Genomic DNA, 12,441 nt, shown 5'->3' with positions numbered 1-12,441 from the left:
TAATTATTCAATTAGCATTTACAAGTAAATTCTAGGTCAGTGAAGTTTTTGTGCCTCAGATTGATAACAACTATAAAGAGCAACAAGTTGTAATGGTCTTGAGTAAACACTTTACATCATCAGCTAATCAACTTTGAACGAAGTCAATTTTACTCACGTATCGTCTTCTTGTTGGCCACCACATGCATCTTGGGCAGCATTTGAGCTGTGATCAGCGACTCGTCGATCTTGATAAACGTCTGATCGCCATTGGCGCCAATCCACGTCACCTTTTTGCCATAGCTCGGTCCGAGACCACTGGAAAACCAAAAAAGTGAGTTCAAATCAATGCGAAATATACAGAAAACAAAGAGGAAATCTTACAAGACTGCGCCCGGTGCACAATTCCAGAGAAACTTTTGGCGCTGCGCAATCAAAGCCGCCGTATTGGGTGGTATTAAAATCGATTCCTTAGATCCGCCAGGCAATATGCAAGCCACATCTGCGGCGGCAGCCTCGTCCTCTGGCGGTGGAGGTGGCGGCGGCGATGACAACGACAGCGAGCCCAAAGCAGCCGTCGCTGGCGGCGCTTGCGATGATGGAGGCGGCGGCGGTGGAGCGGCGCCAATGAGCATTGGCTTCTGGCCGTAGGCATCGCCGCTGGGCAGACGACCCAGTTGACCCTTCTGATAGTTGCCAAACGTGTAGACGACGCCCTTGTGCGTGAGCAGCACCGTGTGATTGCTGCCAGCGGCCACCTGACTGATGGCGCCTTGCACCTGAACGCGAATGGGACCGCTGACGGGTTGCAGATCACCGGAGCCCAGTTGTCCGTATTGATTGCTGCCAAAGGTGAAAACCTCGCCGGCAAGCGTCAGCAGTACGGTGTGATGCAGACCGCAGGCCACCTGAACGATGGGTGAGCCCGTGGGCAGTTGCAGCAGCTGAGGCGCCAAGGGGGCGACACGTGGTGGATCCTTTTCGAGATCGGTGGGTGTACCGCAGCCGCCGCCAGCAGCGCCAGTGTCCAGTTCCGAGGGTTTCTTCTCCTTGCGCCGCATGATCAGAGTCTTCGAGCGTTGCTGACGCTGCAGTTCACCAGGCAGTGGCTTCAGCTCCACCTTGGCATCGGCTGTGGCAAAAAAGTGAAGTTAATTGCAATCGAAGAGTGTTATACTGCTGTCAGAGTGCGAGCGATAAGCTACGAGCAAAGTGAGAAGATGGCAGAATGAGAGCTTTGCGAGAAGCGAGCTACATTGTGTTGAGCAAGTTGAAGCCAGAAAGTGGAAGGAACCTCTTTGCATTCATTTTATCGCTTCTCAACTTTATAATGTTGCATATGAAACAAGTGAGACTGTGAGATGCACGTTACTCATTTTGAATAAAAGCAAAGCAGTGCGGCATTCATTTTGAAATATACCAAATTACAATAATATACTGCAAAAATGGTCAAATATACCAAATATTTGAAATATTATATTCTAAATATACCATAGAGGTGAATATACACCAGATATTCAGGCAAAGCAGCTAAAAGCCGATTGAAGTAGACATAATTTGCCATAAGTACTTCTTAAATAGCTTTTTTAGGCATCCTAAGTACTGCAGCTATTATTGTCTGTACCAAAAATGGCCCTAGCCTCAAGATTACGCTTGTTATTCGATTTTTATCGATTTGCGAGGGCGGAAGTAGACGTGGCAAACATTTGAAACAAACTTGATCTGCCTGCAACCATAATAAATGATGTCGAACAAAAATTATAACTCGTTTAAAGTCTCTGAGATCTAGGAGTTCGTACGGACGGACAGACAGACAGACGGACGGCCAGGCGGACTATATGGCTAGATCGTCGTGGCTGTTGACGCTGATTAAGAATATATATAGCTTCTGCCTGATTCGTGCATTTTGTGGAGGCACAAAGTTATAATACCCTTCTACCCTAAGGGTAGCAGTGCTTCATCGCTCGTTCTCGCCTAATTTTATCGAATCCCTTCTTGCACGCATTTTGACATTAGTCTTAAGCATGCAAAAACTTACCTAGTTCGCTCTCCTGCAGTCCCACGCAAGCGGAGCAGAGTCCGCACTTGGCGCAGCCCGCATCGCCATGGCCACAGGGGCAAATGCTGCCAGCGAGACGCTGCTCGAGGGGCACATTCAACGCCGAGACACAGCTCACATTGTAGCCGGTGCATTCGCGGCACATGACGCAAACGCGGCACTGGCCCTGCACCATGTTGTGATCGTCGTAGTCGCAGAGCGTCGAGAAGTCAATCTTGTGGCGAAACTTGTCCGCATGCTGGCCAAGCAGCGCATACGTTGTGGACGAGCTGGGCACATCCTTGACGGGCATCATTTTGTTAAACACCCGACCGCATTGGCCCTTGTTATTCAGTCCGAATGTGAAGAGCTGCCCCTTGGCACTGAGCGCCACACAATGCGCTTTGCCCAGCGCCACTTTTGTGATGTGCTGATCGAGCAGCTCGCAGACAAAGCCCATGGAATCGCAGTGCGCCGTATCCTTGCCGTACATGATCAGTTTGCCCGTCTTGGTGACAAAGGCGGAGGTGCCATTGTTGCATGCCGCATGCACCACAACGTGTCCATCGATCTTGCTCATCTTCTTCGGTTTAACCGCCTTCGGTTGGCGGCGATTCTTGGAACTGTCGCCATCCTCGCCACGACGTGCAGTGCCCGCAAAGTAAACAGTCCCATCATCGTTCACCAGCAGCGCATGGATGCCATCGTGTCCCACCGCCACGTGCACAATGTGCGCCGCCTTCGACACAATCAGTTCGGTCAACTTCAGCGTTGGCGTTCGGCCCACACACTTCAGTCCGAGTGCCGCCGATTTGCCGTAGTAGTAGACACGTCCGTTGCTGGCGCGCACCAAGCCAAACTCCTTGCCACAGGCCATGCCCAGGACATCGGCATCGCGACACGGTGCCGGCAACTTCGGCTCGAAGCTGTTGTGGGCGGACTGAATGCGTTGGATCTGATGCTGGTTGAGCAGCTCATCCTCAAATGCCGCATAGCCGAGTGTGCGGAACTTCTTGCGTGCCAGCTGCAACGGCAGCTCGAACGGCGGCGGCTCGCTGCTGTAGCTGTTGTGATAGAGGTTCAGCTTCTTCACCACCAATGTGTCCTGCAACCGAGAGTAAAAAAATTAATATTAATGTGTGTGGATATTGAAGGAAACAAGAAAACTTTCAGTTTAGTTAATATCAATTTAAATGGTAGAAGGACTTAGTCGCTCTGTCTCAACTCATTCGCTATTTCATTAAAATTATAATAATAATTCAAAATTTTGCATTTTACTTGTGTTATTCAATTGTAGAAACTAATAGGAATTAAATTAACACAGTAGCCACCTTAGATAAATACATTTGGCAATTCAATAAATTAGATATGCAGCTAAAACTTTTTTTTAAAAAATTGTTTTGACCGTTTCCCAAACAGATTTTTTACTTCAAAAGAACCACATCAAATTCTATTTTGAATTTATCTAGCAATAGTTTGAAGAGCATCTATTAAAAACTTATTCCAATTCGTGATTTGAATTTCCAATTATTCCAATTGTACATTTAAACACACTTTTTAAAGAATTCTTGTTTTTCTAGTTTCTACAAAGAAAAAATTAACTGTGCATTTTAACAAAGAATGAAGTGCTTAGCTATGTTACGTTTCTTCTTCCAACAAAGTTATGCAACATTTAACTTGCTTCGTTTTAAATAAAACCTTCAACAATTGCACACATGAATGGTTTAATATCCTAGTTTCTATTAAAGAAAAAAAGAGAGAACCTTAGCAAGAATTAATCTAATATTCTAAATATATATAAATCTGATATCAATTTACTTTCATAATAAGAAGCCAATATCATACTTTTTAAACACTTAAGTTGAATCCTCAATTGTGTGTTAACAGATGCTACAGAAGATCAAGAGAGATCCTAAGAGGAGGTAACTTTTCAAATAATTGTTGTACTAAACTCATGGAACTCTCGCGCGCTACATTTTAAGAAGCTTAAATAGATCTTGTTTAAATATGTAATTCCAATTTTAATTAGTTTTGTTTATACGTTTCAGCAGCCTATATTATACCACAAAATCTACTGGTAATTTTAATGTACAACTTTTTGAGGAGGCTTTTTTGAACCTATTTCGGATAACCTGAGATTACTCTAGCAACGAATTAAAAAGTTTAAATGATCAATTCAAATTCTAAACTAGTTTGGTTTCCAATTGTAATTGATCCTCAAGAATCTATTTTAACTTGAAAAAGCAACTTCTAATTTCTATAATAAAATTCTAACAACAAATTAAACTTATAACCCCTCTTTGTAAGAAGTAAATACTTACATCGCGATTGCTGCAGATGGCGTGCAATGAATCGTCGTCAGTGAAGAGAACATAGTTGAGACCCTCGCGCATGGAGAGCATGTTCAAGGGATTCATCGACTTGACCGCCAGCGTGTCCATGCCGACGAGCTGCAGCTGATCGGCGCTGCGCTTGCAATTGCGACGGAAATATAGTTGTCCCCCGCTGTAGCCCAGCCAGGCGGAACGTTCGCGACAGAACTCCTCGTTCTGGGCATAGATGTGACCCTTGTAGGAGCCGCCAAAGCCGGTGCCAATCTTCAGCAAGGTGCCGCCATACAGCAGATAGACAAAGACGCCATCGCAGGCCATGGCGGGTGCTGTGAAATGCTGTGGTCCGGTCAGCATGGGCAGCTTCAAGGCGAACTGCAAATGAGAGGGCAAAAGATTAGCCAAGGAATACCCCATAAATACTTCCAAGCTACTCACCTCATCGATCAGAGAATTGTGCGGCACGCCATGACTGTGGAAATCGGGACGCGTTGGCTTATTGAGTGCCGCACTGACCACGGTGTGCTGCAGTGCAGCTAGCACTGCCGGCAGCTGGACAATCTGTGCCGACAGCTGACGCGGTGACATCAGCATGGCCGCAATGGCCTTCAGCATTTTACCCGTGTCCCCACGAGCAATGCACAGACCCAATAAGGCGGCACAGGCCATCGCCGACCAATTGGCCTCGGCTCCGGTGCTGGAACTGAGCGCCGCCGGCATGGTGGCCAAGTCAAGCAATAGATCGTACAGTGGATTGATTAGATCTTCGGGTTCCAGTTTAAACGATTCCGGCTGCTGTCCCTGGATGACATCAAGCAGCGCCTTCAGCGCTTTTGTGCACAGCAACGGTTGAATGTGCCGTGCATCGGCAATCAGCTCGAACAGACTGCGCAATCCGGCGCCCACAATCAGCGGCACTGTGGCATACACCGGCTCGCGTTCCTCTCCCTCATCCGTATCGGAGTCGGCATCGCTGTTGGCACCATTGCCCGCCAACGCACGCTTATCGCCGCCAGCTGCCGCTGCTCCGGCAACTCCAGCAGCAGCCGCTGCCGCCGCTGGTGCTCCGCCAGCCGCTCCTCCGCCTCCGCCAGCTGCGCCGCCAACGGCAAGCGCCGCGTGACATGAGCAATCCACTAGATTGCTGACCATGCAGCTGCCAGCGCAGACCAGGCAACATGATGAGCCCATGTTACCGCTCCATTTCTTGAGAGCGGACGCCGATGCCGAGAGCGGACCGCTGCCCTCGTGGAAGAGCGCAAAGCGGGTCTCGGCCTCGAGCACAGTGGAGCGTATCGCGGAGAAGACAGCGAACTTGGACGCATTCGGATCGAGTTCAATGTGGGCAACGGGAAATGCGGGCATAAACAGCAGTTGATCCTTGACCAGCGGTGGATCCAAGGGATTTACAAGGCCACCGCCAGCAGCTCCGCCAGCGACTGCATTCCCCTCCAGTACGGCGCCGGCGGCAGCGGCTGCCATGGCAGCGGCCGATTTCTCCTTGCGGCTCTTGCGTTTCGTGAGCGACTTTCGCTCATTTTGCAATTTCCTGAAATGCGAACAAAAAATAAATTAATCGATAAGTTCGTAATTTCGTATTCGTATTTAAATTTGGTTGGCAGATGGCGCTATCGATTTAACAACAAACAAATTAATGCAGGTCGCGGGTCAGCCGAACAGCTGTTTACTGATCAGCTGTTTTCTTGTCGGTTTTTGCAGTGCTGCCCACTTGTCGTGCGCAAGGCGAGCGCCAAATTTCAACCCCGGCAACGACAACAACGGCGCCCCGACGTCTATTGTGTGTGTCTTCGTGGCTGTGTGCGTCTGTGTCTAGGGGTTGAAGACCTACATACATTTGAAAAACGAAAATCGATCGATTTTTCAACCCCAAAATACATATATAAAATGGGATGCGACGACCGTTGCAGCCGCCATCCATCCAACCAACCATCCAGCAGCCGCTATTTTTTGTTTGTTGCCATTGTGCTTACAATATTTACATTTAGATTAAGATTTAGGTTTAGATTTAGATTTACCTGCGTGTATTGCTCGTGTACAATTCATAGAAATGATCACCATATTTCATTGGATTCAATAATCCAACCATTGCTTTGCCACAAATTCAATGGCCTGGCGATGCGCCTCCAAATCGATTTTATGTATGCGCTTACATATACATAGATATCCTTTTATATGTACTATATATATTTTGTGGGAAATGCGTGGGACGTTGTGTAGGTTTTATACCGTTAAAAACGAAGACGACACTTTTCTTTTCGCTTTTAGTCTATTGTTTTTAGTTCTTTGCTTTGTCGGCGGCGCGCGCGGGCCACAGAGCGATTACAACGGGAATATGTTCGAAAGATTGCCAGCTTTCTTTTTGGCTAGAAGTTTATTGCACAAAAATTTACAAAGTAACTAAGAATTAACTATATATTCTACTGGCGAACTTAATGCATATTTCTTGTTGTATGAATTGCACCAGCGTGACCGCAAATTCTATTTCAAAATATACTACTTGGGTGCAAAATACACGACATGCGCCGCAAGGCTGGTCACATTTGCCGTAACGAGAAAAGAACTGCGCGTGTTCTTTTTGAAAATAAGAATTAATGTCTTAAGTTTTTATTCATTTAAAATCTTATTCATAACAATTTCACTTTAATTTATAATTTTTTGAAAATTTATTTTTATCAAAATAAATCTCTGTACTAGATTGAACCAACACCGTAGTAACCGTCTATTGTTTCGATAACATTTCGTTACATGCAGTAATCGATGCTATCGAATTATATAAATAATTTCTGCTGACTGCAATGTTTATAACAAGAGTGTGTATATTTTTTAGTATTTCATATGTTTAGCGCTGCAGGTATTAGAACTTACAAAAGTCAAATAAAAGTAGCTGTTAATTGTACGATAACAAACGATATCAGCAGATGTGATGCACCCCTGAGCATGAAGCAGCTGTCAACACACGGCCTACAAGAACAACAACAGCTGAACTGACAGCAGCGCCGAAGCAGCAGCAACGAAAAACATTTTACGTAATTTATTTTGTGTTATTATCAATTTTGTTTGCATTTTAAACAATGTTCTGCACCGCCAACAGAGAATGGGCAACGCTCTCAATCATTACATGAAACCAGACGTGGTACCCGGGCCCGATGTGGTGCCTAGCTTTGATCCCATGCTGGGCTTTGAGACGCGCAAGGAACGCGTCATGATTGCCACTAAGGAGGAGATGGAATCGGCGAAACTGCCACTGGAGGATCGTGACTATTGTGCCCACAAGCTGATCGCCTATCAGTCGTGCCGCGCCGACAAGTTCCCCTTCGTCTATCAGTGTGCGCACGAGAAGCACGATTATCTCACCTGCGAATACGAGGATTATGTGCTGCGCATGAAGGAATTCGAACGTGAGCGTCGCCTGCTCGAGCGTCAAAAGCGTCTGAACAAGGCCGCTTAAGGCTCGCGTGGAGTTCGTCAAGTGTTCAGTTCAGTTCAGTTAAGTCGATTGTTGGTCGGGACGGGGGGCAGTTGATATCCATGAAATCCACATACAATCTACATCAACACACAGATGAGAATGCGACAACAACAACAACACTGCGCCTGCCCGTCAAGCAAGCGAAGGAAATTTCAATAAAATAACATGCCTAGTAATAATATGCATCTATTTTGTTTTTTGTAGTCAATTAAATTAAAGAAAAACTGTTGAAAACGAAACGAAATTGTAAATTGCAAAAGTGCCACAAAACTGATTGACAAATGACACCCACAATGTGGAAGGTATTGCTGCCGAAATAGCGACAATAAGAAGCTCTCCACTGAACAATAGGACTGCACTTCCGAATGGATAAAAGTTCGATTTCTTCAGTTAAACATTTGTTGTGCCTAAGTGCTTACTAAGTATTGCAATAAAAGCCGTTAAGCGATCCAAACAAAAAGTTCTACTCACCAATTGAAGTCACCGCAGTTGATTGCCTTAGATGATGGGATTCAACTAAACTGTGTCATTTAACATTGTATATGTTAAGCGTTGCATTAACTAAAACATACTATTAAGCACTTCCCAATAAGAGTAACATTGAAATGGCATCCAATTGGATTGTATTTTGGTTTACCGCTATAAAATGAAATCGACTTGGTTCTATTCAACATTTTATTGGATTAACCTGAACATTATGATGCTTAACTTACAATTGCTTTTAGTATAATAAATGCACACACACACACACTCGTACATACACACACACACACATGCACACAGATGCAAGGCAAGAGAGAGATAGCATGAGCAATGGGCATTGGGTCTGCAAGTAGAACTAATTAGAACTATGAACTACAAACAAACCGAACAGAAATATATTGTTGACACTTGATAAGGAGGCCTTGTGATAATATTTTGTAACAATTTGCACTGCAAACAACATCTTTGGTAAATGCTACAATGATGATGAGATGAAGATGATGATGATGATGATCAAGATGATGTGGAGTCTCATCAAATGCCCAATTTACGCCAGAAATGATGCATGCGTCCGTGTGTCTCGAAGATGCTGCGCAGCATAAACACTTGGATGAGTCCGACGCCAATCATGGCGCTCATCTGGAGCATGGACCAGTTGTTGACCACCTGGAAATTGGCCTCGGCCTGATTGCGATCTCTTGCCTCATGCGAACGCAACAAATCCTGCAGTTGTCGCGCTTTTGTCAGTTGCATGCGAATGCGTCCAATGAAGTCCATAATGTCCTGCACCTTCATGTCATAGTATTCGTCACGCGAAAGGCCCGTTAGCTCGTCCACTTCAGTCTTCCACTGTTCGTCGCCATGATTGGCGTCGCCTTCGCGTTCCACGATCAGTTCGAAGAAGACGGTTTTACGATTAAACATGCTAAAACTGTTATCGAAACAGAAACGATAGTCGCCATCCTTCTGCACCTCATGCTGATGCATATTCTCGGGCTTTTTGTAATCGCTGACAATAACTAAGCCAATGGGATCGAGGAGGGCAAAACTGATGTCGAGATCACCATGGCCACCATCGATGACCTGATATTCAAAGTCAATGATTTCGCCAACCTTGACGGTGTGATAGAGACATTCCTTTTTGCCGGCGTCCACATAAACAGTCATCTCTTTGTCATAGCCGTTGACTAATGCTGGCCAGAGCAGCGTCATTGTTGCTATGCACAGCCAGGGTCCAATATTCCATTTTAGCTGCAAGATGGTTGGTATATATACATTAAATTAATTTCATTTGCGTTGCATTCACATCATATTTTCTTACCATTTCGACTGCTTTTTTATTTGTATGCAAATAAATCTCTGCGGCGTGCCTCAAAAAATGGCGATATATGCACTTACAGTGATTGTTGATACTATTTTTAAAAATATCGCACATCGATATACCGAAAGTAACTTATCGATATACTGCCCAACTGCAAGTTGGTTCTTTATTCGATTACTATGAAAATCGATTAGTTGCATATAAATAATTGATTGAATTTAAATAATTGAAGTTTTACACATACATTTATAAACATTTTCGGAGTTGTTATTTTTCAAAAATTATACAAATTATAGCCTCTTTCCACCTCACTCAGTTTTTCTACGTTTTTTTAAAGTCCCGTTTCGGGGTTTCCATCTGCACGAACCGAGAAATATGGGCAACGGTAAAATTCTCAATATGGCCGCTCTGAAATGTCAGCTGTTCAAATGTAAACACGAGTTGGCGAACAATTCAAAAAACAGCACGCGCATTTTAAAATGGAAAATTTTATTAAATTGCAGGATTTTTATGAGGATTTTGACGAAGTGGAGGGAAAATTAGCGGAGTATAGAGTATAGGCCATTGCCAATAGTAAAGAAATCGCCATCAGTTTGGGGCTATGTACATAAGTAGATTTGCTGGCAGCAATGTAATATTTACATAAATACATTTACTTTTTAGCAACAGCATGGGTGTTTTTGGGAGCGCGATGTTCCTGGAAACAACGAATCATTTTTTGAAGATAATTTTCGAATTAATAGGGAGGAGTTTGCACCCTTGTGGAGCCTTTGTGGATTGGCCAAAAAAGGCACTACATATATCCTCCCATAACTCGAACAACATAGCCTCGTGGATGCCACTCCACGATATTGACGGCTTTCGAGTTTTTTGGCTCATCTAAAATATACAAAATTTGCTTTAAAAAGCAAAATAAAATTTTAATTTTTCTATTTTCATACCTTGGCGCACTTTAATGTCAGCTGTTTTCTTAGTGGTGAGCTCTTTTTCGTTGTCATATCGATCAAAATATCGATAATTACCCAAAAAGTGCGTTCGCTATTTCTACGTAGCTCGCGAACGTAGAAAAACCGACGTTTTTTTCTTATGGGTTTTTACATGGGGCGAACGTAACATTCGGCCTGAACGTGAAAAAACCAAAGAAAACCAAAGAAAACCGTGCGGTGGAAAGAGGCTATTATTCGGCCATTGAGACATTTTGTGAAAATATCGAGTAGCTTCGTTGTCTTTTGCACTGCAACCGACGCGAGATGGCGCTACATGCAACTTATTGCTTGCAACTGAAAATGGCTGCATTAATTGCAAAATCTTGTTTAAATATTTATTGTATCATATATTTTTTTATTAAATTTGGCTAAATATATTTATCTGGCTTTGTTACAAAAAATATTTCCAACACTTTAGCGCATCAATTCGGTGCATATATATTTTTAATTTCTTGTGTAGCTTCGTTGACTTTTGTATGGCTTACAAGATACGTTAATGTGTCGTCAAATAAAGCAAGCGACACTAGATGGCGTTGTGGACACACTCGTTTGGCGGGCGATTCAAGTTACGGAAACGGAAATTGAAAAGAGTATTTTTTTTTTAAATGACCCGAATATTAGTGCGTTAGCTACATTATATTAAAAATTTTAATTTTCAGGAAAGGTTTAGTTTTATATTTAGTTTATATCAAAATAATTCTAATAAATTTTAAAGATATTCATAAATGTTGTGTTTTGTTGTGTGTTACATTTATCTACTTTCTTTTTTAAGCGCTTAATTTTAGGTTAGTTTGAGTTCGAGAGATTTCTTACGAGGATTCCCCTCCGAAATAATAATGTATTTCGTATTTCTCTATTTTTCTACCTTGATATTTATATGACGTCGCCGAAGTTGACCAAGAAACAGACTGTTTTCATTTAATACATTTTCAAAAGTAAGTAAATTTGTATTTTACGGTGTTTACACTTATCAATACAAATACTTAGACTTCCTTAGTTTCTCAATGAAATTGTACTTTTTATTGACAAATTTAAATTCTATTATTACATTTTTTAAATTCTTTTGGAAATTAATTAAAAATATAAATTAAATAGTGGGTCAATATGTAAAGAAGCATTGAAAATGTTCAAGAAATGCGTTAAGTGAAATAAAAGTAAGCATATTTAAAAAAAAAATTGAAATCATAAACAAAAAGCTTAACAAATAAATTTGTTATATTATACAATACAATACAATAAAAGTAAAATAATATAAAAAAAAAATACTAAAACATATGAAATATATACTTCTGTGACGTAAGCAGCTTTCTTTTGTTTCTGCTGTTGTGTTGTGTTTTCTTCAATAAGGAAGCTAGAGTCAAGAATGATTGAAAGATTCCTGCTGATCATTTTTAATAAAGGCAAAGCAATACGGTATTATTATTAAATATATCGACAAAATACTAAAATACAGCTGATTGCTTATGCTTGCACTTGGTGTGCTTTTGGTTTAATAAAAGCGAAATAAAATATACCAAATGAATATACCGAAAAAATACTAAAATATATGAAATATATGTATTCTTATGTAAAGTCAGCTGCTTTCCTCTGATTCCGCTCGCTGCTTTTGGCACTTGTTCTGCTTTCGATTCTTCAGTAAGAAAACATTTGCAATAAAAGTCAACTAAAATACCGTAAAAATACTAAAATACATACTTATGAGAAGTAAACTGCTTTCCTCTGTTTCTGCTTGCTTTTTTTTGGATGCACTTGTTGTGATTTCGGCTTTTAGCAAGAAAACATTTTCAATAAAAGTAAAGAAATATACCGAAAAT

At 42.4% G+C, this 12,441-nt stretch overlaps 3 protein-coding genes across 3 annotated transcripts in view; 1 reads left to right on the top strand and 2 right to left on the bottom strand.

The window, feature by feature from the left end:
- LOC132796704 (E3 ubiquitin-protein ligase highwire) overlaps positions 1-6,821 on the bottom strand; it is a 63,214-nt gene extending 56,393 nt beyond the window's left edge. Inside the window, exons 1-6 of the mRNA XM_060807961.1 lie at positions 6,384-6,821; positions 4,786-5,896; positions 4,339-4,722; positions 2,018-3,122; positions 364-1,111; positions 158-297 (exon numbers count right to left, since the gene is read on the bottom strand). Coding sequence (XP_060663944.1) covers positions 158-297; positions 364-1,111; positions 2,018-3,122; positions 4,339-4,722; positions 4,786-5,896; positions 6,384-6,454 — 3,559 coding nt within the window. The 5' untranslated portion in view covers positions 6,455-6,821. The remainder of the gene's footprint in view (positions 1-157; positions 298-363; positions 1,112-2,017; positions 3,123-4,338; positions 4,723-4,785; positions 5,897-6,383) is intronic.
- Positions 6,822-7,287: 466 nt separating this feature from the next.
- On the top strand, positions 7,288-8,020 carry LOC132796347 (NADH dehydrogenase [ubiquinone] 1 beta subcomplex subunit 7). The gene is made up of 2 exons (XM_060807491.1): positions 7,288-7,394; positions 7,460-8,020. Exon 2 carries the CDS (start codon positions 7,463-7,465, stop codon positions 7,814-7,816), a length of 354 nt encoding a protein of 117 aa, XP_060663474.1. The 5' UTR covers positions 7,288-7,394; positions 7,460-7,462; the 3' UTR covers positions 7,817-8,020.
- Positions 8,021-8,716: 696 nt separating this feature from the next.
- On the bottom strand, positions 8,717-9,746 carry LOC132796346 (transmembrane emp24 domain-containing protein 5). The gene is made up of 2 exons (XM_060807490.1): positions 9,642-9,746; positions 8,717-9,571 (listed from the first exon to the last, which is right to left on the bottom strand). The coding sequence occupies exons 1-2, from the start codon at positions 9,642-9,644 to the stop codon at positions 8,855-8,857; spliced, it is 720 nt and encodes a 239-aa protein (XP_060663473.1). The 5' UTR covers positions 9,645-9,746; the 3' UTR covers positions 8,717-8,854.
- Positions 9,747-12,441: the final 2,695 nt, after the last annotated feature.

The sequence above is a fragment of the Drosophila nasuta genome, chromosome X (genome assembly GCF_023558535.2).
Source record: "Drosophila nasuta strain 15112-1781.00 chromosome X, ASM2355853v1, whole genome shotgun sequence".
In the NCBI taxonomy this organism is placed as follows: Eukaryota; Metazoa; Arthropoda; class Insecta; order Diptera; family Drosophilidae; genus Drosophila; species Drosophila nasuta.
Note: the sequence above shows the minus strand (reverse complement) of the source record. Positions and strands in the feature narration are given on the sequence as shown.

What these genes read in the sequence shown, in the direction of transcription:
- LOC132796347 (XM_060807491.1), top strand. Translation starts at nt 7,463, where the DNA reads ATGGGCAACGCTCTCAATCATTACATGAAACCAGACGTGGTACCCGGG.